Raw genomic sequence first — 25,932 nt, forward strand, 5'->3', positions numbered from 1 at the left:
GTGATGACGTCACGACGCACGTATTTTGATTTTTACCAGTCGTTCAAGGCGGACGGATTGAGTCCCAAGGTACGTTAAAATATCTTAAAATTAATATATTTGATTATCGTGTGACCATTCTGAAGTTTATCAGTAGACTATCATATTTCGAATGCGAAATGTTGTCAATAACGCGGTGTCTAACTCGCTATTAGTGATAAGCTGCTGTGTAGCTTAGCTTAGCTTATAGCTAATGTTAAAGGTTTGAAAGATAGCACTGTTAGCCTGTTATATCGAATTAGTACACCCGATTGTTTTGTTAAATATATGTATTGGTGTGTATGTATATGTTAATGAAAAAAGGTAGCGTCAGAAAATCTGTTTTTTTAAATGTAGCGTGAAAGTTAACCATTTATTGACTGTTTAGAGGTTGTAAGGCTTTTACCTAACTGTATTTAGTATTAATGATGCTGCATTCTTTCCTCAGAAGCTAAAGTTTTTCCAAGACATTTGTAGGGAGGACTTTGCAGCTAATGGTAAGTCATTTTAAACTCTTAAGATATAATAATTCATTCGTAGTAGTAAATCAAGCTTCAGTTTAGATAACGTTATATACATATTGAGCCGGTTTCCCGGACAGGGATTGGACTGGTCCTGGACTAAAATAAATGTAAGAGCTGTCCAAACTGAAAACAACTTGCACTGACATATCTTAAAATACACCAGTGTCCTTTGTTTTGCCTCAAAATGCACACAGGTAATGTTTTTATTAAGGCATGTTTTTTGAAACTAGTTATACTTCTTAATTAAACTAAGGCCTAGTCCTGTTTTAAGATGATCCCCTTTCCAGGAGGCCACCCAATTGTCTGCTTGTTGCATTTTCTTTCTGACAAGTTTTACATTTAAATTTAATACAATAAAATCTTTCTTTAGGAGCTGAAGTATTTTATGTAAGGAGGATTTTGCAGCCCATATAGGCAAGTCATTATAATGAAAACTTTTACGGGTGGTTTCCCGGACAGGGATTGGCTTTATCCAGGACTAGACATTAGTTTAATTAGGATAGTTTTAACAAACATGCCTTACTAAAAACATTACTTGTGTGCATAAAGATGTAAGACAGAGGGCACTGATGTGTTTTGGGATGTGTCAGAGCGGGTTGTTTTCGGTTTGGACAGCTCTTGCATTTGTTTTAGTCTAGGACTAGTCTGATTCCTTTCTGGGAAACCGCCCCTTAATATATATGATGACATTTAAGTCAAGCTCTAGTTTAGGTAAAAATATATCTGCTATACAATCTCTGCCAGTAAACTATAGATTTAATACAGTAAGTCTTAAATAAATGTAATGTTTTAATATTAAACACTTTTTAATTGAGCTTATTGTCTCTCTTTTTCAGATTTCCTTAGGCTGAACCAAAACCTGCCAGACTAAAGTTGATTTGGGAGAGAAAGACATTGTAAACTCAATCATCTTGACATTCTTCAATAAGTAATTGTTCAATTTTTAGGCAAATACTGTACACTTTGAATGCTGTGAATAAAACTATATTTTAAATATATTTAAAATGAATTGTTTTTGACTGTTTTAATCAGCTTTTATTTATTTGGAAAAAAATATTTTGGTTATGTTACCAGCTAAAGAAATCTATTCCCAAAATAGCACTCTTTAAGTTAACTAATTATTAACGCACTTGAAGTATACTCATTACTAATCTAGCTGCAGGTATGTAAAAGTATACAAAATGTAATGTACTTGGCATATTCATTTTTCACCAGGGCAGTTTTTAGAATTTTGGATTGGCCAAAAATATATAGAATGTACGCTAACAGTCTATTTAAGGTATACTGATTGTATGTTTGCAAGACACTCATAATACATTTGTAATGTACTCCTAACATAAATAAAACACACTCTAAATCCACTTATCAAGCAAGAATTTAGCACAAAAAACGTCATGTACTTAAATTGTACTAAATACACTTAAAGTTGTTCCACTTTAGCACACAAAAGTACACTAAATACATTTAAAGTTGTACTTTGTTACAATTAATATACAACTAAAATATATTAAGTACAAAATTAGTTGTTCCAAAATAGCACTCTTTAAATAAACTAATCAATAGCACACTTTAAGTATACTGGTCATTAGTGTGACTGCAAGTATACTTAAGTATATCAAAATTAAATATATTTAGCATACTATTTTTTCACCAGGGTTCTCCACCACTGTACTCAGCATGGTGTTTTTATTCAGAGCAGGTCTTGGGTTGAAGGTCTGTCTGCACTCAGGGCAGCTGTTGACTCTCTGATCATCTTGATTCCAGCAGTCTGTAATGCAGCTCATACAATAATTGTGTCCACAGGGAATGGTCACTGGATCCTTCAGTAGATCCAGACACACGGGACAGCTAAAGTGCTCTGCTGCCATTTTACCTCATGTACACACAGACTGGGAGACAAATAAACTGTATTACTTTCAGTTTCTGTTATCAGCTAATAATATCCTGGTTCTGTGACGCAGCTGTTGGGTCCTCCTGACTAATAATGTCCACTGGGTGTCAGTCTAGCTGATGCACCAGCAGAGCTATGCTGTTCATCAGCATAGATATATACACTAGATGTCGCCTTGGGGCTCTGAGCATGCGTCAATACCGCCGCCATCTTAGAACAGGGGTCTTAAGTATCTAGGTAAAGCTTCTATCTCCGCCTGTACTTCAAATTCATGAACGATGCCGGACTTTTATGCTGCGCATGGATGAAAGGGCTACTAGCACTATGCATTACAGTCAGAAAAAGTAATTTTTCATAAAATCAAAACTTTTATTTTTTCCTGTACTAAATGCTAAATACATGTCTGACTGTTGAAACGAACCAAAAGAAAACCAAGAAAATCGCGTTCATGACGATTTATGGTGATTTTATTTCTGTTACACCATTGCCTACAATGACGCTGATGCGGGATTCCCCTGTTTCAAGATGGCGGCTCTGCTTGACGCATTCGGTCCAATGAACTGCCGTAGCCAAGGCGACATCTAGTGTACATATCTATGGTTCATCAGTAGCTGTGTCTGAAATCTCCAATGTAATGCACTATATTGGGTGTCACCTATTTTATAGTGGTGTCCTATATAAAGCTGAGTGAATAACTTTATTCCTTACATTCATTTACTCTTTATTAACCCATGCTGTACTCTGATTTTAAGTTTACATTCAGTTGCTGTAGAATACTGATAGTAAACACCACAACAATATTGTGTCTCAAAGCTGAAAAATGCTGCCTTGCCTTGGAGGCTACTTTACTTTGGTGGGATGGCATCAAAGCTCATCTGAATCCAATGTTTACATTTCATGCGTGCGTGCATGCGTGTGTGTGTGTGTGTTGACACATCCATAAGGTGTGTGTGTGTGTGTGTGTGTGTGTGTGTGTGTGTGTGTGTGTGTGTGTGTGTGTGTGTGTGTGTGTGTGAGTGTGTTGTGTGTGTGTTGTGTGTGTGTGTGTGTGTGTGTGTGTGTGTGTGTGTGTGTGTGTGTGTGTGCGTGCGTGCGTGCGTGCGTGCGTGCGTGCGTGTGTGTTTGTTGACACATCCATGAGAAAGGTGATTGGTCGAACATAATATTATTGATTTTAAAAAATTAAAGCAACACCGAAGAGTTTTTTTTACCTTAAAATTATGTTTCAAAAAAAGTTTCAGTCGTTCATCCACTCAAAACAGGGTGAACGGCACTTTCACATTCGCTTTCAGCCCTCTATCGGCCAAAACCGCATTAAAGAAGTTTCCAACCGTCGGGTCGCGGTCCTGTAGTCCGAGTGAAAACTACAAAAACTTGCTTTACGGCAGACCTACAATCTAATCAGAGCCAGCTATGCTGCAGTATTTACGACAGTGGGAATGGACATTTACGCTTCTAACCTGTAGGGGGAGCAAAGAGCAAAAACTCTTTAGTGTTGCTCTAAAATGGAATTTCCTTCTAACACCTTTTGATTGCATTTCTGTATATCTATTTCGAATAATTTTGTTACACTTAAAGGGATAGTTCACCCAAAAAATGTAAACCCTGTAGTAATTTTCTCCTCCTCATGTTGTTCTAAACCTGTATGAGTTTTTCTTTTTCTTTTGATGAACACAAAAGAAAATATTTTGATTTTCCTACTATGGAAGTGAATGAGTACCGTAAACTGCATGCTTACCATCATTTATCAAAATATATTCTTGTGTTCATCAGAAAAAAGAAATTCATACAGATTTACAACAACATGAGGATGAGTAAATGATGACAGAATTTTCATTTTTGGGGGAACTTTCACTTTAAGAGGCCTGCTGAAACTGTTTTCAGAGGGATCATTGTGCGTAAACAACAGGGCTGCGTTCAGCCCCGACAAAATGTTGCACAACGTTTATTAAACAGAAACATTAAACAGAAACGTGATGCATTGAACACCCTGTTGTGATGACGCAAGAGTTGCAACTACGGTAGCTGAGAGGCCATGCTTTGTGTTCTTTTTTAAAATGTTTTTGGAGCCTGATAAATTCGTTATAAATATGTGTTTAATACTCTAAATACGGTCGATGCTAATGTCACTGCCCTTGCCGTCCAGAAGGAAAGACAACATTCCAACTTGAACCCATGAGCGAGCTGTCTCTTTTGTACCGCGTTGGGCCGAGATTTCTGACACACCCACCAAACAAGAGAAAACGCTTCTAAAACCGGGGGCACGTTCAATCTCACACCGCTGCGCAACGTTTTGCTACGGTTTTCGGGTTGAACGACATGTTTCCTGGAAACGGTGTGCAACGGCGTCTAATATGTTTAGGTGAACTCATAACACTACCATTTTGTCTACTTTTTGTTTATAGACAGATTTAACGATACACAAATGTGCATAATTAAAAGGGTAGTTAGTTTTAATGATTTGTTTGCCCTAAATAAAATTAAAAACACATAATACACTTTTAATTATGTCTTAATTAAGTTAAATATTTTTTTAAACATATTTAAATAAAAATCTTGCTATTATTTTGTAAAAAAAAGTGTAAAATGTTTCGACATATCTGCTTTTACACTATTTTGACCAGCAAGGGTCGTCAGCGTGTGTAGTGTTTCGAACTGCTTCGAAAAACTGAATCAATTTTTGAAGCAATTGGTTCAGTTGATTCGAAGCTTCGAAAAGCTTTGTTTCTCCCATCACTACCGGTGTGAGCTTGAACGTGCCCCAGGTCAGTCGTCTAAACGTTCAGATGTAGCCAGTCCCAGCCGGTATTTCAACTAGGGTGGCCATTCGTGCCAGTTCCGCCGGACACGTCCCGAACATGTTTTCGGGTTCGTTCTCCGGAAGTCGGGTTGCTCGACCGCATACGTCATCGAGGTTCTCACATTTCAGTTAAAATACATTAGAAAGTTAAGATTTATTTCTTTTAAGACTCAGGGCTCTAGAGTGCGACCTAATTTCTCAATGGTGCGACTTAAAAAAATATCAGGTCGCATTGGTGCGACCAGGAGTTCGAGGGAAAAAGCCATGGTCCAGATCTACGTGTGTGTACGTTTAAAAATGCGTGTGAGCTCCAGAGAGAGAGAGAGAGAGAGAGAGAGAGAGAGAGAGAGAGAGAGAGAGAGAGAGAGAGAGAGAGAGAGAGAGAGAGAGAGAGAGAGAGAGGTGAGTCCGTCAGATAAACAGAGTGGATTTAGCCGCGGATGATAGAGAAGAGGAAAAGAACGATTGATAACTTTTTCGTTTAGAATGTTAAGTTGCCTGATCAGTCCGAAGATCATAACCAATGCTCTGACATCAACCTCCCGTCACATCAGGTCCGAACCCGAAGACAGAATTAGGTAATGAGCATCTTACAATCGAGTCAGAGCCAGAGCATAATTCTTTTGAAGAAAATTATTTGAACGTAACAGCAATGTCGCGTGCTGTGCGCCAAATTCATAGAAAAAAGCCAGGAGTCAGGACCGCTGTTTTCTTCATAATCTTACTTCCAAATCTAATCCTATAAACTTTTCGGTGTTTGCTGTATCGCTATCACCGCCCTGCCAGACTGTCTTAAATAGAGAAATAAGTTAATTCCTTGATTTGTGTTGTTGATTCATTTATAAATAATTCCCCCAAGGATTTAGTTTATGCGCAAAAAGCATTAAAATGAATAGAACATGATGATTACATCTTTCTTTTGTGAAAAGATAATATAATAAATAAGCCTACATGAAATGTGTTTAACTTAAATATTAGCAAATTAACAAAACAAATTCAAAAGTAGCCTATAGCCTATATGAGTTTATTTTTTGTGTGACGCGCTCCAAATCCGATGCAGCACAAAAAACTTTTTTATGCAATCTCATCACGCGTTTCATGCCATCACCGGCGCGGGTTTACGCAGGGCAGCGAGAAAAATACATTAAACTTTAAACATTTAACATTCTACTTGAGTTTTTTTGGACATCCCTTTGGAATCACTGCAATCATATCATTAATTTAAAAGGTATAAATATAAGCGCAGCGCTTATGAGTGTTCAAACACTGCTGACCGCTCAGCTGTCAATCAGCCGACCCTCACAAAGTTTCACATTAAATGTTAATATATTTGTCCAGTCATGGTCCTGTGCTTATTTCTGTCAATGTTCTGCATGAAGATCTTTAAAGGTTTCTACTTAATTCACGATTTGCGGTGCGGCCGGTCGCAGTCTTTATGTCAAACGGGCGGGTATTAAATAAATTGATGCTGATGTCGGATAACGGGTCAAGTGTTATTTTAATCGCGCGGATGCGGGTTATCAAACAGGACTGTGCATGACTCTTATAAGGAAAATTATAAAATAGCCTACATGTTTATATTCTGTATTAAACCACCATGGTCGCTAAACTTGCGGTGTTAAAGGGACAGTTCACCCAAAAATGAAAATTCTGTCATCATTAACTCTCCCTCATTTTGTTACAAACCTGTATACATTTCTTTGTTCTGATAAACACGAAGTAAGATATTTTGAGGAATGTTAATAACAAAACCAAGCATGAGCCCCATTCACTTCTAGGAAAAAAAAATACAATGGAAGTGAATGGGGCTCATGAATGGTTTGGTTACAAACATTCCTCAAAATATTTTCGTTCATGTTCACCAGAACAAAGACATTTATACAGGTTTGTAACAACATGAGAGTGAGTAAATTATGACAGAATTTTCATTTTTGGGTGAACTATAAATCCGATGCGGTCAAAAATTAGGGTGCACCTAACTTTTGTGCTGGTGCACCTAGAAAAAATGTTAGGCGCACCAGTGCAACCAGTGCAAAAAGTTAGTCTAGAGCCCTGCATATACAATCATTGTAGTTTCATTCGTACCTTGAAATGTAGCGGTTGCTTTTCTGAAATTAAACCTTGATGACGTATGCGGTCGACCAACGCGACTTCCGGAGAACGAACCTGAAAACATGTTCGGGAAGTGTCCGGCTGAACTGGCACGAATGGCCACCCTAATTTCAACATTGAATCAACATCAGGGACCAACGTTGAATTACCTTTTGTATCACTTGTATTCTTGTTGACAGTTGTTTTATTCTTTTTACAAATAAACTGATGTAACAGAGAGATTTGTTTTAATCTGTAGATTTGTGTCATAGAACAAGAAGTCACGATTACTTCTGTATTGTAACATATTTGCGAATCAGAAGGCTGCATCCTCTGGAGGTCACATAGGGTGCAAAGTGTACGTCATAAGGACTGTCTTAATTCAAAATATTAAAGCAACACTAAAGAGTTTTTGCTCTTTGCTCCCCCTACAGGTTGGAAGTGGAATTGTCCATTACCACTGTCGTAAATAATTTAGCCTACTGCAGCAAAGCTGGCTCTGATTGGATTGTAGGTCTGCTGTAAAGCAAGTTTTTGTAGTTTTCACTCGAACTGCAGGACCGCGACCCGATGGTTGGAAACTTCTTTAGTGCGGCTTTGGCCGATAGAGGGCTGCAAAGCGAATGTGAAAGTGTCGTTCACCCTGTTTCGAGTGGATGAACAACTGAAACTTTTTTGAAAACGTTATTTTAGGGTAAAAAAAACTCTTTAGTGTTGCTTTAACAATTATAACGTTGACTATTATTCCTAGTTAACCGTAAGTTGTTGTAATATGCTTATGAGTTGCGAATGTAATGCTTGGTTAACTTAAACAAATTATTTATTTCAGTTCTCTTCGTGGAGTTCGGAAGCTGCGAAGTCTTTACCTTCAAAGGACGCATCCTTCGAAAGACCCAGCCTTCGAATTGGGACACAGCTTATGGCCATGCTATCATAATGATGTAAAAAATATAAATTATTTGTTAACATGTGGCTATTACCTAGCCTGGGTGCCAGCCGATCTTAGCCCCGCCCACCACCTATTAGAGATTTACAATTAAATTAGCAAAAGGCGTTTTTGATGAATGAATGAAATAAACAGATATTATGAAGCCTTTAATAAAGCAATAAACCCCAAGAAGCAGTGGGTTAAAAGTGCATTTTATAACAGCTAAGGGGCGTTGTTAGGCACGTTGTTAAACCCCCTTAGCTGTTATAAAATGCACTGTAACCCCACTGCTTCGCGGGGGTTTATTGCGTTTATAAAACGGTTACTTCATATGCATAGCAGGGTTTCACAAAATGAAACACAAATAAGTTGTAATTATATTAGTACACATATTGCTCTTCCGCCAAACAAAGTAGTTCCTCAGAATCAAGTGTGGCTGCAACAGAGTGCAGCTCACAAACAACACAGACGCAGCAAAGACACAATGAAAATATGATTAAAGACTGTGGTGTTTATTTTTTATAAATCAACATTCATCTAAAATATACATTAACATTTATATTGTGCAACTGTTGAAGTGATAATCAAATATGCTTGGAAGCATGCTTAACTCTTTCCCCGTCAGTGTTTTTTTTTTAAGTTGCCCGACCCAGTTTTAGTTTAAAAACTATCTTCTTTAAATAAACATAAAATATCAAATGAAAGAACAGACCATCCGCTTTCCAACAACATCAAAAAACGTTTCATCCTACCTTCATTTGTTCTCTTATCAGTTATCACCTCTCAAATTTTTAAAAGCGGAGATAATTCCATTTTTGTGAAGAACTTTTGTAAGAGCCATCAAAACTCACACGTCACGCTAAATCCACCACAACGCTGTTGTGTTGAGTAAATGATGAGGGTTTAAGTTGGGTAAGATTGCCATCTAGTGGACAATAGCGGAAATATCCATTTAAGACGTTTTCTCTTTATTGACGAAATGACTCAACAATATCTATGACATTTATCTGGATATCGCCATAATTGTGCAAATGTAGAAAATTTTAAATATGATTAAAGACTGTGGTGTTTATTTTCATAAATCAGTACGCAGCAACAAAGGCGCAGTGATACTTGTGATGCGGTCTGAACCGTGGGGTTACCGGGGTATTTTATCACGGCTAATCAGAATGAAGAACCAGAACGAGCCGTTTTATAAAATTTGATAAAAAACAAACAACTATTTATATATTAGATAAGTGTATTACATACAAAAGTACTTGAAAGTGTTGTGAAATAATCAAAGAAAGCATTCATATTAATGGTGTTCACCACCTTTCATTTTAATAATTCACGTTCAACTGTTTCAGTGATATTACATATGTCACAACAACTAGTTTAGTGTTCAATCATTGATTATAAATGTGTTTGTATTTGGGGGCTGTGCAAAAAGTGTGAGAACAACACTGACACTGGTGTAACCAATCACCAGCTCCACACGAAGGCACGTGATCCAATGATGCAGTTATACGGAAGTTAAACAAAGTGGACGCTCTTTCCCTTACTGGATCATCTTTGTACGTGCAGTATTTACGTTGTTGAGAGCAACCTTGCGAAACCTTACGAAACCTTGTGACTAAGACAAAAAGAAACACCATAGAATAGAATTTTATTCTTTAGTATTCGCTGTGTCTGGAGTGTTTATGGATAGTGTGTGCAGTGCTTTAATACGGCCCAATGTGTGCTGATGCTGTGTTTATAATCAGTGTGTTCACTGTACTGCCTCAGGATTACCTGCATGCTTAAATCGTCTCTGTAATGGCTGTTAAAGACGCGTGAACGTGCGGATCTGCATCACCGACATAAATGAGTAAAGCGTGACACGTGCCAGTCCTGACATTTGCCTTTGTACAGAGAGGAACATGTGAACAGTCTGGTGCTGATCGTGCTCTGGACAGACAGAAATGAGTCTAGAAACCCTACGGGACACTTCATGACAGCTTGTCTAGACGTTTCGGAGAAACAGTAACAACGCGGCCAACATGAGGATTTTCAGGACTTTGATGAGGGTTGCGTCCATCTCCAAGCAAATAGATTATTATTCCAGATTCTCACCTTCTCCTCTCTCTATCAAACAATTCATAGATTTTGGTAAGTCAAATCAGTTTTTGGTTTTAAACTACAGTTAATGTATAGGATATATTACCATGTGCCAATGCATTGTATCACTGTTCTTTACTGGAGTATACTTACAAAAATCTGCTATGATTATCAGTAGACAGAGACTGAATCAGATATAGTTTTTTACTGAACTAAAGATTTATCTCCATAACCTGTGGTAATACCACAGTACATTTTTGCAAGTTAATACAAGTATGCACATGACCAGGCAGTGGTAACTTTCATTTTTCACTTTTACCTTTGTTGTCTATACAGGTTCAGAGAATGCCTGTGAGAAAACATCATTCACGTTTCTGAGACAGGAGCTGCCCGTCCGGCTGGCAAATATAATGAAGGAAATCGATTTATTACCCGATAACCTGTTGAGGACTCCATCAGTGCGTCTGGTGCAGAGCTGGTCAGTGTAAAAAAAAAATGTGTGTGTATAAAGACATAAACATTTCGATCTAAACATGAACCACATCATTTAGTTGTGCTGCATCTCTGTAGGTACATGCAAAGTTTCCAGGATATTCTTGAGTTCCAGGACAAGGATGTTGATGACGAAAAAGTCACACAGGAGTAAGAGAAACAACAAATACGCTCACCTGTCCATGCATGCGTGCGTATACCACCTACTCGACTTGTCTCTATTGGTTTTAGCTTTACAGATGCTGTGATTAAGATCAGAAACCGACACAACGATGTAGTGCCCACCATGGCACAAGGTGTGGTGGAGTTTAAAGAAACCTACGGTACCGACCCGATCACCAGCCAGAACATGCAATACTTCCTGGATCGCTTCTACATGAGCAGGATTTCCATCCGAATGCTTCTGAACCAGCACAGTAAGACACACGTTTGTAGAAATTGTAGTCTGACTTCACTTCCTGCGAGAATTAGAACAAAAAAGGCTTAAAGGGAAATTCCGCCTTGAAATGATCCTAGGGTTAATAACAAACGTGTACCGAGTTCGACCGTTCACTGGAGTTTGTTTTCATGCTAGTCTAACGTGACCAGTGTTATTGCTAAACGCAAATTAGCATGTTATGGTAGCCTTCGGGGCATCAGTGCATTAAAAACGAAATCGCTATGTCTATACTACTAATAATGCTCAAAATAACCCCACACTTACACTGTAGCACAATGAGGGTCTCTATATGTAAACCGAAGCATTGAGAACTTTGCAAGTGTACAGGCAGTTTATTAAAAAGAAACATTTACCGTTCACGTCTGGATCACATATCCATGCGGGCGCCATCTTGGGAAAACTGAACTCTCGCGTGAAAGCACAACACCTGTTCAGGGCAACAACGTTTCACGCGAGAGTTTAGTTTTCCCAAGATGGCGCCCGCATGGATATGTGATCCAGACGTGAACGGTAAATGTTTCTTTTTAATAAACTGCCTGTACACTTGCAAAGTTCTCAATGCTTCGGTTTACATATAGAGACCCTCATTGTGCTACAGTGTAAGTGTGGGGTTATTTTGAGCATTATTAGTAGTATAGACATAGCGATTTCGTTTTTAATGCACTGATGCCCCGAAGGCTACCATAACATGCTAATTTGCGTTTAGCAATAACACTGGTCACGTTAGACTAGCATGAAAACAAACTCCAGTGAACGGTCGAACTCGGTACACGTTTGTTATTAACCCTAGGATCATTTCAAGGCGGAATTTCCCTTTAATTTGGGAGACTCTGTCTCTTACACGGTCTCACCCTTATGGGAATGACACCTAAGTGATATTTCATTCATTATTGTTTGGAAGTGGCAGACTTTAGGAACCAACATAGATCAGATGGCTATATACATCTGTTTAAACATCATATCCTCTGACCATTTGGTTAAGCACACTTTTGGTGAATGAAGAGTGGTCACTTCCATTGTTATTTTTGCTTTACATATCAAAGGGATACCGCATTAGGGGTGGGAAAACACATTTTCGGGCATACTTTTTCCAAAAATTAAAATGTTGTTGTCATTATTTACTCACCCACATGTGTGTTTGAACCCCCGATGTCTTTCTTTGTTTTCCAAAACCCAAATTTCTGTCAGTGCACATCCTCTGTTGTTCAGGATGTTTCCTGTTTTAATAATGTGTAACAACTGAAACAACAGAGATATCCACAACAAAAAAGGTAGAGGAGGAAACGTCTTCAGGATACTTTTTTTAACAGTTTTGGGTCATTTTCAACCAAGGTAGTCACCCATAACCAGAAGACCCCAAACATCACTTTAAAAAATGAATTTAGATTCTGAAGAACAATGAAACATATTGGGGGTTCAGACAACATGAGGTTGAGTAAAGAATTAAATTTAGGTGAACTTTCCCTTTGAAGATGTCATTTTGTAGGTATGTGGTGCTGGAGTCACTTAAAGGGATAGTTCACCCAAAAATGAAAATTACCCTATAATTTACTTGCCCTCAAGCCATGCTCAATATATATATATATATATATATATATATGAGATTATCTTTATTTAGACAAACACCATCTGAGTTGTAATAGAAAATGTTCTGGCTGTATAATGGTAGTAAATGGTGCTTATGAAGTCCACCCATCCCTCACATAACTAATCCACATGGCTCCATGGGGTTAATAAAGGTGATTTTCTGAAAAAAAATATGAATATTTAAAACTAAAATAACGAGCTTCTGGTAATAGCCGATGCACATTCACGAGAGCATGCATATCCCAGAATCGAATCCATAACTGATGGTTTTGTGTAAACTTGTTGCCGTGTTGTGCCACCACCTACATAAGGAGTGTGTAATATATATCATGGCTTTTGTGTTTCCAGCACTTCTGTTTGGAGGAAATGTGCGAGTGAATCCTGCTCATCCCAAACAGATCGGCAGTATTGACCCCAGCTGTCGTCTCGCTGATGTTGTGAAAGGTAAGAAAACCTTAGATAAATGATAGTTTCACGAATGACACATTGAGTGCGTGTACATGCACAGTCTTACGCCGATTATGCTTAATAAACTGATACCATGTAAATGCGTAAAACGGTTTTCTTTAATCGGGGAGAGTCCATAAACAGCGTAAGAAAAACTGATCGGCACAGGTAGTTTTTTGCTCATTACCCCGATTTCACGTGGCATGTAAACACCTTAACCGGCTTTCTCACGGTTTTGTCCATGTGCGCATGTCTCCGCGTGTGAAAGATAAACGTCAGACACGTAAGTAAGTGCATAGTAACGCATAAAAGTCTCTGCTCTACTAAAGCAGTTGGCAGAGAAACTGCGAATATAAAAACTGATGTTATATTTACAGGTTCTGAGGGCACGACAGATATGCCGTCGGCTTTTTGATCAACTATTATGTGTACTATAGACGGTTTCATCGGACGCACATGATACACATCTGGATCCGAACTTTACTTCCAGTTTCGTTTTTTTAATGGTCTGACTAAGTTGGTAAAATGATCTCTTGAACAAATGCCTCACCGAAAATAACAAATGTTTTGGTTTCCTAGGTAATCTATGTGTTGTTTTTTTGCTTGTTATATAAATAAACTATGTTTAAAGAACTTTATTTTTATTTATTATTAGCAGAGTTTACCGGAAGTTACGTGTGGACCGCGACAGCCGCTTGTTTATGTTGTTACTGCTGAAACCTTTTTTAGGCGATGACGTCACTACCTGCAAGAAACCTGACAAAACTCCAAGTCCCATGTAAACACAGTTGTCTGCATAGCCGGTTTATTAATTTGCATGTAAATGCATGAAAACAGTTTTTTATAATAAGCAGATTTTTGATAGCTATCCACTTATTTGTGCATGTAAATGTACTCATTGAATATTGCAGTGTATTTGAGGAGATTTGTGCTGTTTCTTTCCAAAGCTTCTGAGTTTTCTGAGCCACTAATGTTCACCTGATCTACTGACATCATTATAACATTCAAGAAAGATGTATCGAAGTCACATAAAGATAATTATAGTCTACTAGTCCTTGACTTAATTAAATGTAAGATCTGTCCAAACTGAAAACTACTTGGACTGACATATCTTAAAATACATCAGTGCCTTTTGTTCTGCCTCAAAATGCACACAAGTAATGTATTCAGTAAGGCATGTTTGTTAAAACTAGTTATATTTCCTCATTAAACTAAGACCTAGTCCTGGCTTAAACTAATCCCTGTTTGGGAAACCACCCTAATCAATTCCTTTCAGAGTTTTATTCAAGACATTGAGTAATATTTCACGTGTTTTGGAAACGGTTACAGAGGGTTGTCTTGACATGCATAAATCTAAATGGAGTTCAATGACATGTTTTTCAGATGCGTACGAGAACGCTCGAAACCTGTGTGACCGGTATTATATGAACTCACCCGAGCTTGTACTGGAGGAATTCAATGGTAACTAGATAAGTGCTCACGTGCATCATCCCTCTGTATGGTATTGTTTAGGAGTACGACTTGTTATTTTTTATTTGTTGTGCAGGTAAAGGTCCTGATAAACCCATTACTGTGGTTTATGTGCCCTCTCATCTGTATCATATGGTATTTGAGCTCTTTAAGGTGGTGTACATTATTTCTTACCTTTGAAATGATTCTTTTAGAATAATTTGACTGCATGGTGGTTGTGGTAATTTAATCGATGTTTACCCCTCATATAGGAAAAGTATAAAGATTGAGTTTATTATAAATGCATGATTTAGTGCAGTAGTAAACGTAAGATAAGACTTCGCTCTGTTCTCTAAAAGCAAGATTTGTAGCAGGAGTGCTGGGCTATAAATATACTGTGTGACTCCTGCAGAATGCCATGCGCGCTACCATGGAACTTCACGAAGACGCCATGAAGTATCCGCCGGTACATGTGAGGATCGCTCTCGGAGATGAGGATCTGACGGTTAAGGTATTGTCAGACAGGTTTTGATTCAAGTCTGTATGATCAGCTAGAAACAGTAAAGGCCAACTTAAACTGATCCAACTAACCCCAACATCCTAAAGTCACAGTTACTTTGATCCAACAACTGCCAACAGGGGTTTCACACTGACCCAACAAACTCCAGCAAACGCATTTGGATTAGATCTTTACTGATTTCATAAACATCCATCTTTATGTCCTTAGGAATGCATTCATAGATGATCAGTTTGATCTGTCTTGTTGATATCCGATCGTTCATTCCGACTGTGAGCCTGGTGTAATGTGTGTCACTGACTTCAAGGGATAGTTCATCCAAAAATGAAAAGTACCTCATGATTTTTAATAGGGTCAATTTACTCATCCTCAAGCCATCCTCGATGTATATGTTTATCTTTATTCAGACGAACACAATGAACACAAAATGAAGCCCACCTCTTGTTCGTTGGATGTCATTCCTACTTGTCTCTTATTTGAGACACTTGACACTATTTGTCCTAATCTGCTCTCAATAATTAATAGTAGTTTAATTAGTGGAATAGTTCCATCCTATTTTAAACATGACACCGTACAGCCATTACTTAAGATACCGAATCTCGATCAGACAATCTTAAATAATTACCGTCCAATTTCTAAATTGCCGTTTTGGAGAAGGTTGTTTTTAATCAGCTTTCGTCTTTTTTACAGGAAAATGGTCGTTTTGATAAATATCAGTCTGGTTTCAGACCTCAACACAGTACAGAATCTGCATTGTTAAAAGTTTTAATTGACTTATTGTTGATTGTTGAGTCTGGCAAGTGTGCTGTTTTAATTTTATTGGAGCTTAGTGTGGCATTCGATACTCTTGATCATGGTTTTCTTATAAAACGCCTAAAGCTTATTGGAATCCAGGGACATGTTTTAGATCGGTTTGTTTCCTATTTAAAGGATCGAATCTTCTCCATAGAGACTGGGAAATATACATCATCATCCGCACCAGTTTTGTATGGGGTTCCACAGGGCTCAATTTTGGGTCCTGTTTTATTTTCTTTATACATGCTTCCTCTGTATGCTATATTTAAGAAGCACCATGTCTCTTACCACTGTTACGCAGATGATACTCAGTGTTATGTCCCCTTGCATCCAACGGATGTTTCTAGTTTACAGTGTTTGTATGATTGTCTGAGGGATGTTAAAGATGTCTGCTAATCTTCTCCAGTTAAAAGACTGAAGTTTTACTCTTTAGCTCCCCTGCTTCTACCGAGGTTGTGGCCAGTAAACTGGGTCACTTATCTGATAATCTCCATTCACATGCCAGAAACTTAGGCGTTACTTTTGATTCTATTTGAACCTTCGATAAACAGATTAATGCAGTGGTAAGAAGTTGTTTTTATCAGTTAAAGACTATCGCAAAAATCTAGTCATTCTTAACATCAAGAGACATGGAAACTGTAATGCATGCTTTTATTTCATCCAGATTGGACTATTGTTATATATTATACTTGGGTGTTTCACAGTCTCTTTTGTCACGTCTTCAACTTGTTCTAAACGCCTGCCGCTCGATTGTTTTCTGGAACGAGGAAGAGGGAACATATTTCATCAGTGTTGATCTCTCTCCATTGGCTACCAGTCAAATATCGTATTCATTTTAAAACATTGCTGTTTGTGTATAAAGGCATTCACGGTCTGGCTCCATCTTATATTTCTGATCTCCTTCGGTTCCAGCGTAACGACTCTTGGAACCTTCGTTCGTTTAACAGTCTTCAATTGACTGTTCAAAGGACACGGATGAAATGGAAAGGCAATCGTGCCTTTTCTGTCGCTGCTCCGCAATTATGGAACAGTCTTCCACTCTATAGACGGTTTCAGCAGTAACAACATAAACAAGCGGCTGTCGCGATCCGCAGTAACTTCCGGTAAACTCCGCTAATAATAAATAACAATAAAGTACTTTAAACATAGTTTATTTATATAACAAGCAAAACAACAACACATAGATTACCTAGGAAACCAAAACATTTATTATTTTTGACGAGGCATTTGTTCAAGAGATCAGTTTAGCAACTAGTCAGACCATTAAAAAAACAAAATCGGAAGTAAGGTTCAGATCCAGATGTGTATCACGTGTGTACGATGAAACCGTCTATATAAAATCCGCACAAACTTGCGCTGATTTTAAGTCTCTTATACTTATTTACCATCGCCTATGGTCATGAATCATGAGTAAGCAAAGTGCCATAATTGTTGTGTAGTATTTGTCGCCGTGTTTTATGTAGTTTTCTTGTATTCTGTTATATGTCTACATTTTGTACAGCACTTTGGCCAACAGCTGTTGTTTTTATACGTGCTTTATAAATAAATATGACTGACTGACAATAGGTGTTATATTAGAAAGCATCTGGCTGTTTCAAGCTTTATAATGATAGTAAATGGGTCTTCTGATTTTAAGCCCAAAAAGATTTATCCATCCTTAAAAGAAGTAATCCACACAGCTCCAGGGGATAAATAAAGGCATTCTGAGGGCAATTGAATGCGATTTGGTTATATATAAATACCAACATTTAAAACTTTACAAACTAAAATTGTTTCAACATTGTTTTAACAACATCACTATGCCACTACGTCTCTAGTCTCAGCCTCGGACGTCACGCCCACAGACTGTTGGCTGAACGTCTGATGTTTTTCGTACACTTTTCTGAAAACCCTGTGAGAATGTCAAAGTTGTCTTTGATTGGTTGAAATAAACAAAATTAATTGCATTCATTGCCCTCAGATGGCTTTATTAACCCCCTGGGGCCATGAGCTTTCCTTCTGTGAAGGATGGACTTTTTTGGGCTTTAAATCAGAAGCACCATTTACTGGTTATTAAGCTTAAAACAGCCAGGACGTTTTCTCTACTATAACACAGATTGTGTTCGTTTGAAAAAAGTATATGATGGCATCAATGAGTTGCGTTTTCCAGACTATAAGTCGCTCCGGAGTATCAGTCGCATCAGTCAAAAATGCGTTTTGAAGAGGAAAACACATATACATCGCATTTATTAAAATTGAAATAATTTTGACGTATAAGTCGCACCGGACTAGTTCCAAGACCTGCCAAACTATGAAAAAAGTGTGACTTATAGTCTGAAAAATACAGTAAATCATGGGGTAATTTTCATTTTTGGGTGTACTATTCCTATAAATCCGATTTGTTTTGTGCTCTCTCATAGGTCAGTGATCGTGGAGGAGGAGTTCCATTGAGGAAGATTGACAGGTTATTTACATACACCTACTCCACCGCCCCTCGTCCTCAGATGGACACGGCTCGAGCCACTCCTCTGGTCAGTGTTACATCACTACAGACACAGTCAGGCGAAATCAAACATACATATAACTGAGGCTGTCGTGATAGCACAATGTCAGGAGTTGATCCCAGTACCAGAGAAATTTGATGAGTCTCACTGCCAATTTTAATACAACAGTGAAAACTAATATGCTGTTGAACGCTACTCACAATTAGATTGCTGTGGATTTGATGATGTGTTTGTCCTGGACTTTTAGGCTGGTTATGGTTATGGGCTGCCCATCTCCAGACTCTACGCCAGGTATTTCCAAGGAGATCTGAAGCTCTACTCTATGGAGGGATACGGCACAGACGCTGTCATATACATTAGAGTGAGTATTTCTCTCTGTATTCTCGTCAGCTTAATCTCGGTTTTTGAATCCACAATAATGTAGATATGAGATAATGTCTTATATATAGGTTTCCCATGGGTCATGGAATTTTAAAAGGTCTTTTCCAGACATTTTTTTTATATATTTCTGTCCAAGTCATAGAATATCAGGGATTTTTGTTTGTTGCTTTAAATTTTAATTTGCTTGTTAAGTTGTGACGTAAAGAATACCCTTTTCGGGTCCAAGCCTCCGCTGACTACAGTTTGTTCAGCTTTTGAGTCAGGGAAAGTTAGAGAATTTGACATTTGACTTAGGGATGCATAACTATTAATCGCGATTAATCTATAGCAGAATAAAAGTTTGTGTTTACACCATATATGTGTATGAACTGTGTATTATAATTATGTATATATAAATATGCACACATGCATGTATAATTTTAAGAAGAAAAAAATATTTATATATATTTATAATATATATTTATAAATGATACATAAATATATACACTACCTGACAAAAGTCTTGTCGCTTGTGTACAAATTGACATGAAGTGCCGCTAAAATAAAGTCCTAATCAAAATTTGTTTTCAAGAAATGGCATTTTAATCACAACAGCTTTTGTAATAATGTTTCAGTGCAAAACGAAACTGACAAAAAGTATTCTAATATTCACAGCTTGGTAAAGCCCATTGAGTAAATTTTTGCAAAGACATAAGTCTTGTCGCCTTGTCATATAAGGTTCACCTGTGACTAATAATGGATCAATTAGGTCTTAGGTGTGTATAAAAAGACCCCTAGTACACTAGACCTTCACATCAACTGCAACTAGACCTCTGCAAATATGCCTAAGATTCACCCTGAGACTAAAGTTTTGATTATCAAGAGGCTGAAGACCAGATCCACTGCTGATGTGACAGACACCTTCAATGTGTCTCAGCGTCAAGTACAGAGAATAAAAAAAGATTTGAAGAGACTGGAGATGTTTTGACAAGCCCAGGTCAGGCAGACCCCGCAAGACAACTGTTCGAGGAGACCGTTTGTTGGCTCGAAATTCCAAGGCCAGCCCATTTTTCACTGCAGCAGAGCTCCACGAGACCTGGTCACCTGAAGTCCTTGTGTCAACCAGAACTGTTTGTCGGATTTTGTCTCGAAATGGCCTCCATGGTCGAATCAGTGCACAGAAGCCAGCACTAAACAAAAGACATTTGCCAAGGCCCACAGCCTGCTAAAAGAATGGACGCTGGAAAAGCAGAAGGTTGATTTTTCAGATGATTTTTCTGTTGATTTACACCACAGTCAAATATTGCAGGAGACCTACTGGAGTCCGCATGGATCCAAGATTCACCCAGAAAACAGTTTGGTGGCAGAAAATTGTGGTCTGGTTACATCCAGTATGGGGGTTGTGCGAGAGATCTGCAGGGTGGAAGGCAACATCAATTGTCTAAAATACCAAGAAATCTTAGCTACCTCTTATATTCCCAACCATAAAAGAGGCCAAATTCTGCAGCGGGATGGTGCTCCATCTCATACTTCTATCTCCACATCAAAGTTCCTCAAGGCGAAGATGATCAAGATGCTCCAGGATTGGCCAGCCCAGTCACCAGACATGAACATCATTGAGCATATGTGGGGTTGGATGAAAGAGGAAGCATGGAAGACGAAACCAAGGAATATTGATGAACTCTGGGAGGCATGCAAGACTGCTTTCTTTGCTATTCTTGATGACTTCATCAATACATTGTATGAATCCTTGCCAAACCACATGGATGCAGTCCTTCAAGCTCATGGAAGTCATACAAGATATTAAATTTGGATCTCACAGCACCACTACTGAATTTGCTAAAAATATTTTTGTATTTGCAGTAAATTTGTTTAATTTCTGTATAGGCGAAACAAAACTTTTGTCTTGCCAAAATTTGACCTCTCTGTCTTTATTAAATGATAAAAAATATTTTAGTGAAACTAATTCATTTCAGTGCATTAAACATAATTTGGGAGGGTTTTAGCTTTTCATATGAGCTATTTCTAACACCAATTGATTAATTAAAAGTCAGGTTAATACCAGGTGTTTCTACAAAATAAGCGACAAGACTTTTGTCAGGTAGTGTAAATGTATATACACATTTCTTAAATGTATACATGAATGTGTGTGCATTTATCTATACAAAGTTATTATGCACAGTTCACACAAATATATGAGGTAAACAAAAACTTTTATTCTGCTATAGATTAATCGCGATTAATCATTATGCATCACTAATTTGACTTGGAGTGGGAACCCTGTATAGAAAAAGCATATAGAAGATCTGGTCTGGATTTAGGCACTGGGTACGCTTGGCCCTCCCCAAACGTGTCTTGCCCACCCAATCAAAATATTTATGATTTGTACGTTGCTTGTGCCCAGATTACTTTTACCTTATGTTAAGTCTGAATACAGTTTCTGTGGTTAAATGTTAGGGTTTAAATCTTTTTTTGTTGTTGTTATTCTTCCCTTCTCATTCCTGAATTTTAGCATAATAGTCTGTCATTTGCTTTTAGGGCAGGAATTTTAGTAACTTTGAATTATTTTTCTTTTTTTTACATAGAGTGAGGAAAATAAGTATTTGAACACCGTGCTATTTTGCAAGTTCTCCCACTTAGAAATCATGGAGGGGTCTGAAATTGTCATCGTAGGTGCATTGTCATCGTAGGTGCATGTCCTGTCCACTGTGAGAAACAAAATAAAAAAAAATCCAGAAATCACAACGCATGACTCTGTACTATTTATCTGTATGATACAGCTGCCAATAAGCACCTGAACACCTGAGAAAGTCAACGTTAATATTTGATACAGTAGCCTTTGTTTGCAATTACAGAGGTCAAACGTTTTCTGTAGTTTTTTACCAGGTTTGCACACACTGCAGAAGGGATTTTGTCCCACTCCTCCACACAGATCTTCTCTAGATCAGTCAGGTTTCTGGCCTGTCACTCAGAAACAGAGTTTGAGCTCCTTCCAAAGATTCTCTATTGGGTTTAGGTCTGGAGACTGGCTAGGCCACGGCAGAACCTTGATATGCTTCTTACCATGTGCAGAAAAACACCCCAAAGCATGATGCTAGCACCCCGATGCTTCTCAGTAGGGATGGTGTTCTTGGGATGGTACTCATCATTCTTCTTCCTCCAAACACGTTTAGTGGAATTATGACCAAAAAGTTCTATTTTGGTCTCATCTGACCACATGACTTTCTCCCATGACTCCTCTGGATCATCCAAATGGTCATTGGCAAACTTAAGACGGGTCTGGACATGTGCTGGTTTAAGCAGGGGAACCTTCCGTGCCATACATGATTTCAAACCATGACGTCTTAGTGTATTACTAACAGTAACCTTGGAAACGGTGGTCCCAGCTCTTTTCAGGTCATTGATCAGCTCCTCCCGTGTAGTTCTGGGCTGGTTTCTCGCCTTTCTTAGGATCATTGAGACCCTACGAGGTGAGATCTCGCATGGAGCCCCAGTCCGAGGGAGATTGACAGTCATGTTTAGCTTCTTTCATTTTCTAATGATTGCTCCAACAGAGGACCTTTTTTCACCAAGCTGCTTGGCAATTTCCCCGTAGCCCTTTCCAGCCTTGTGGAGGTGTACAATTTTGTCTCTGGTGTCTTTGGACAGCTCTTTGGTCTTGGCCATGTTAGTAGTTGGATTCTTACTGATTGTATGGTGTGGACAGGTGTCTTTATGCTAACGACCTCAAACACGTGCATCTAATTTAGGATAATAAATGGAGTTAAGGTGGACATTTAAAGGCAGACTAACAGCTCTTTGAGAGTCAGAATTCTAGCAGATAGACAGGTGTTCAAATACTTATTTGCAGATGTATCATACAAATAAATAGTTTAAAAAATCATACATTGTGATTTCTGGATTTTTTTTAGATTGTGTCTCTCACAGTGGACATGCATCTACAATGAAAATTTCAGACCCCTCCATGATTTCTAAGTGGGGGAACTTGCAAAATAGCAGGGTGTTCAAATACAGTACTTATTTTCCTCACTGTATATTTCAAATATTGTGGGCTTTTTTTAATCGTGCACATGTTGAAGACCCGAGGCATTTACTGATTTACTGAATCTCTTTCTGTCAAATGCCCACCCAGAACCTCTTCCATCATACCTAACTTCTAGCTGTCTAGATCCAGGTCTTATTTGATATAACAGGGTTTGGGTTAATCCTTAGTTATTTTAGGACATGCAAGTAGTTTTTACAAACAAATTTTACAAAACCAATACTGGGGTGCATCTTGAGACAAAACAATGGCACTGATATATGTTAAGATCTGTCAGTGTTTTTAAATTAAAGCAGCTCAAACGTGCATTTTAGTTCGGCAATGGGATAAGGTTTGTCCGGGAAACCACCCCCTGTTGCCTTAATGGGATCGGCTTTGCCAAAATGTAATGTTTATTCTTAAATATGCTGTCTGTTTGTGTAAAAGAAGTGTTGTAAATGTTAATAGTTGTTCATCTTTTTGAAGGCTTTGTCTACAGAGTCCATCGAAAGGCTTCCGGTTTACAACAAATCCGCCTGGAAACATTATAAGAGCATCCATGAGGCGGACGATTGGTGTGTTCCCAGCAAAGAGCCCAAGGACATGACGACCTTCCGCAGCTTTTAGTCGCTGTTAAAAAACTTCAAAGCTGCTCTGGATGTGCTCATCCAGTTTACATTGGGACTCCCCATTACAGATTAAATAAACACATCCATTCATAATCTAGATAACCTATAGAAGAAGATATAAGCTAAGACTAATGAAAGAAACCGGGGTATTACATGCTACACCTCTTTAGTATATACTCAGGACAGGTTGAAAGGATCTGAACTGCAATGGGTGACATTATTATAGTCATCACAGATGTTGCTACTCAGATCTAGGATTAGGCTGTCAGTGTCTGTCAGTATAATCTCACCTGAAACATGTATTTTCCTAAAATTCTTATATTTGGCTAAAAATACTGTAGGTCAGCATAATATTTATTTGTCTGCCATTATAAGAGACTTTTATTCATTTTGCAGTGTTGTTTTTTGACAGTATTGATCTGGGCTTCACATATCACGCACCATCCTGTTACAAATTCGTTTTCTTGAAATGTGGTTTTATTTTCTGAGAGTGTTATGTGTGCCGTGTTAATGTTCTTCAATTTGACAACTAAAGTTTCAAACTATCTACTTACAAAAAATGTGCTTGACTACTTAAATATAAATCTGTATCCATTACTCAAACTCATCCTGAATGTGTCAATAAAGGATTTTTAAGTAGAATGATGCAACGCCCCCTGCTGGAGTATGTGAGACTGCAAGGCCAATGTATCTTAAAGGGATAGTTCACCCAAAAATGAAAATTGTGTCATCATTTACTCCCCCTAATGTGGTTACAAACCTGTATAAATGTCTTTGCTCTGATGAACACGAATGAAGATATTGTAAGGAATGTTTGTAACCAAACCAATCGTAAGCCCCATTCACTTCTATAGTAGGAAAAAATAATACCATGGAAGTGAATTGGGCTCATGATTACATTCCTCAAAATTTCTGACAGAATTTTCATTTTTGGGTAAATCCCTTTAATCCTGATAGTCTTAAAATATACCATATTGAAGTATTTGAGAATGACCACTCAAACATTGTTTGATCGTTGAAAGCATTTAATTTGCAGCTTAGACATTTTTGTACCAGGTAGAAAGTTTGATTTGAGTTTTAATTAAGTTGTTCTGTCCAAAATCATCTATTTTACAAAGTAGAAAAATACATCATGATGATGACATAAGCACAGATAAACAAAGCTTACAATCAGATGACAATCAACTATTTCAATTCATTACACACCGTCAGTGAAATACACTTTTGGCCACGGTTACTGATAAAACTATGTTATATATTGTAATAATCTATGCAGGTGCCGTTTTCGTGATATACAAGTCGTAATTGTCCAAATAAACAAGAACACATCAATGTATTCTTCAATCGCAGACGCATGAACCTTTAATCTTGCGAGTTTTACTCTGTATTTTAGAATAAGCGAAACGGTTTTAACCAGTTAGCTATTCTACTTAGTAGAAAAAGTTAGATTCCAATTAATAAACGTGTATAAAACATTTCATTTGTACATTTATAAACCATGCCCCACTTATATGTTTCAGTAAAAATATAGTGCTCATATTACGCAACTGTACAAAGTCAATCCAGCAAAATCGGCACTACAGGCCTAAAAATATACTATATAAAATATTTTAAAAGCACTATTCGTGTCGCAATATTGTGAAAATAGGCGTTTAACTATATTTACCCATAAAAATAGCTGTGTAGTGTTTTATAGCCCCTACAGTGGTTGAATTATAAAAGAAAATTACAATTAACTAATAAAATTTTTGTTTGGTCTGCTACGGGTTGGACGGCAAAATATTCATCCGAGCCATCATACAAGCTAGTGTAATAAACTTAAAAATAAAACTCTTACCCAGAAGGCAATGGGATGAAAGATGATCATATTCAGTAAACACATCTCATAGCCTCAGATGAACACACATTCAGCTGATATTAAAACTGTAGTGCGAGTGGTTATAAAGTCACACGGGTCAAACCTATAACCCGTTCAATAGTGGTCAGGACAAATGTACTGAAACTTAACTCGCTTAGGGTTTGATAATGAGCTTAATGTTTTAGCATTAAGATGAGACAGATTAATAATGAAGTTACTGATCGCTGACAGGATTTGTCACGTTAAGTCCAGTATTGATTTAGTTGATGTAAGTTGTGTATAGATGAGGTGTGCCCAACAGTAAAAAGATAAGAGAGAGATGAATGATCATCAGCATAGTGAGTCAGTACTGGCAGGCAGTCGTCCGCTCCGTCTGGCCTCTTTATCTCGCTTCTCGCGCTGTTTATCCATCTTCTCCTGAGCTTTCTTCATCTCCTTCAGTTTCTTCTTGATGGTGGCGCGGTCATTCTGACTGGACACACCGAGAGCCTGCACAAGAGGATTTAACACGCATAAACAAATCA

The 25,932-nt window shown here is 37.9% G+C and overlaps 2 protein-coding genes and 1 long non-coding RNA gene across 5 annotated transcripts in view; 2 read left to right on the forward strand and 1 right to left on the reverse strand.

Moving 5' to 3' along the window:
• Positions 1 to 81: 81 nt before the first annotated feature.
• On the forward strand, positions 82 to 2,204 carry LOC141350225 (uncharacterized). Its single transcript, XR_012358228.1, has 3 exons — positions 82 to 515; positions 913 to 956; positions 1,379 to 2,204. It is a non-coding gene; the product is annotated as an uncharacterized lncRNA (long non-coding RNA).
• A 7,309-nt stretch (positions 2,205 to 9,513) lies between these two features.
• pdk1 (pyruvate dehydrogenase kinase, isozyme 1) lies at positions 9,514 to 24,196 on the forward strand. Its single transcript, XM_055215518.2, has 11 exons — positions 9,514 to 10,382; positions 10,668 to 10,809; positions 10,902 to 10,973; positions 11,055 to 11,239; positions 13,198 to 13,293; positions 14,680 to 14,757; positions 14,843 to 14,919; positions 15,158 to 15,256; positions 18,457 to 18,567; positions 18,788 to 18,901; positions 23,408 to 24,196. Exons 1-11 carry the CDS (start codon positions 10,274 to 10,276, stop codon positions 23,546 to 23,548), a joined length of 1,224 nt encoding a protein of 407 aa, XP_055071493.1. The 5' UTR covers positions 9,514 to 10,273; the 3' UTR covers positions 23,549 to 24,196.
• Positions 24,197 to 24,554: 358 nt separating this feature from the next.
• Positions 24,555 to 25,932, reverse strand: part of ppp1r9ala (protein phosphatase 1 regulatory subunit 9A-like A) — a 63,302-nt gene continuing 61,924 nt past the window's right edge. For all 3 annotated transcript variants that reach the window (XM_055215517.2, XM_055215516.2, XM_055215515.2), the window contains one exon: positions 24,555 to 25,897. In XM_055215517.2, the coding sequence (XP_055071492.2) occupies positions 25,739 to 25,897 (159 nt within the window). In that variant the 3' untranslated portion in view covers positions 24,555 to 25,738. The remainder of the gene's footprint in view (positions 25,898 to 25,932) is intronic.

This window comes from Misgurnus anguillicaudatus, chromosome 17, assembly GCF_027580225.2.
Source record: "Misgurnus anguillicaudatus chromosome 17, ASM2758022v2, whole genome shotgun sequence".
Lineage (NCBI taxonomy): Eukaryota > Metazoa > Chordata > Actinopteri > Cypriniformes > Cobitidae > Misgurnus > Misgurnus anguillicaudatus.

What these genes read in the sequence shown, in the direction of transcription:
- pdk1 (XM_055215518.2), top strand. Translation starts at nt 10,274, where the DNA reads ATGAGGATTTTCAGGACTTTGATGAGGGTTGCGTCCATCTCCAAGCAA. An exon ending in GTGCGTCTGGTGCAGAGCTG is followed by an intron (nt 10,810 to 10,901) that starts GTCAGTGTAAAA and finishes GCATCTCTGTAG; the next exon opens with GTACATGCAAAGTTTCCAGG. An exon ending in CGGCTCGAGCCACTCCTCTG is followed by an intron (nt 18,568 to 18,787) that starts GTCAGTGTTACA and finishes CTGGACTTTTAG; the next exon opens with GCTGGTTATGGTTATGGGCT.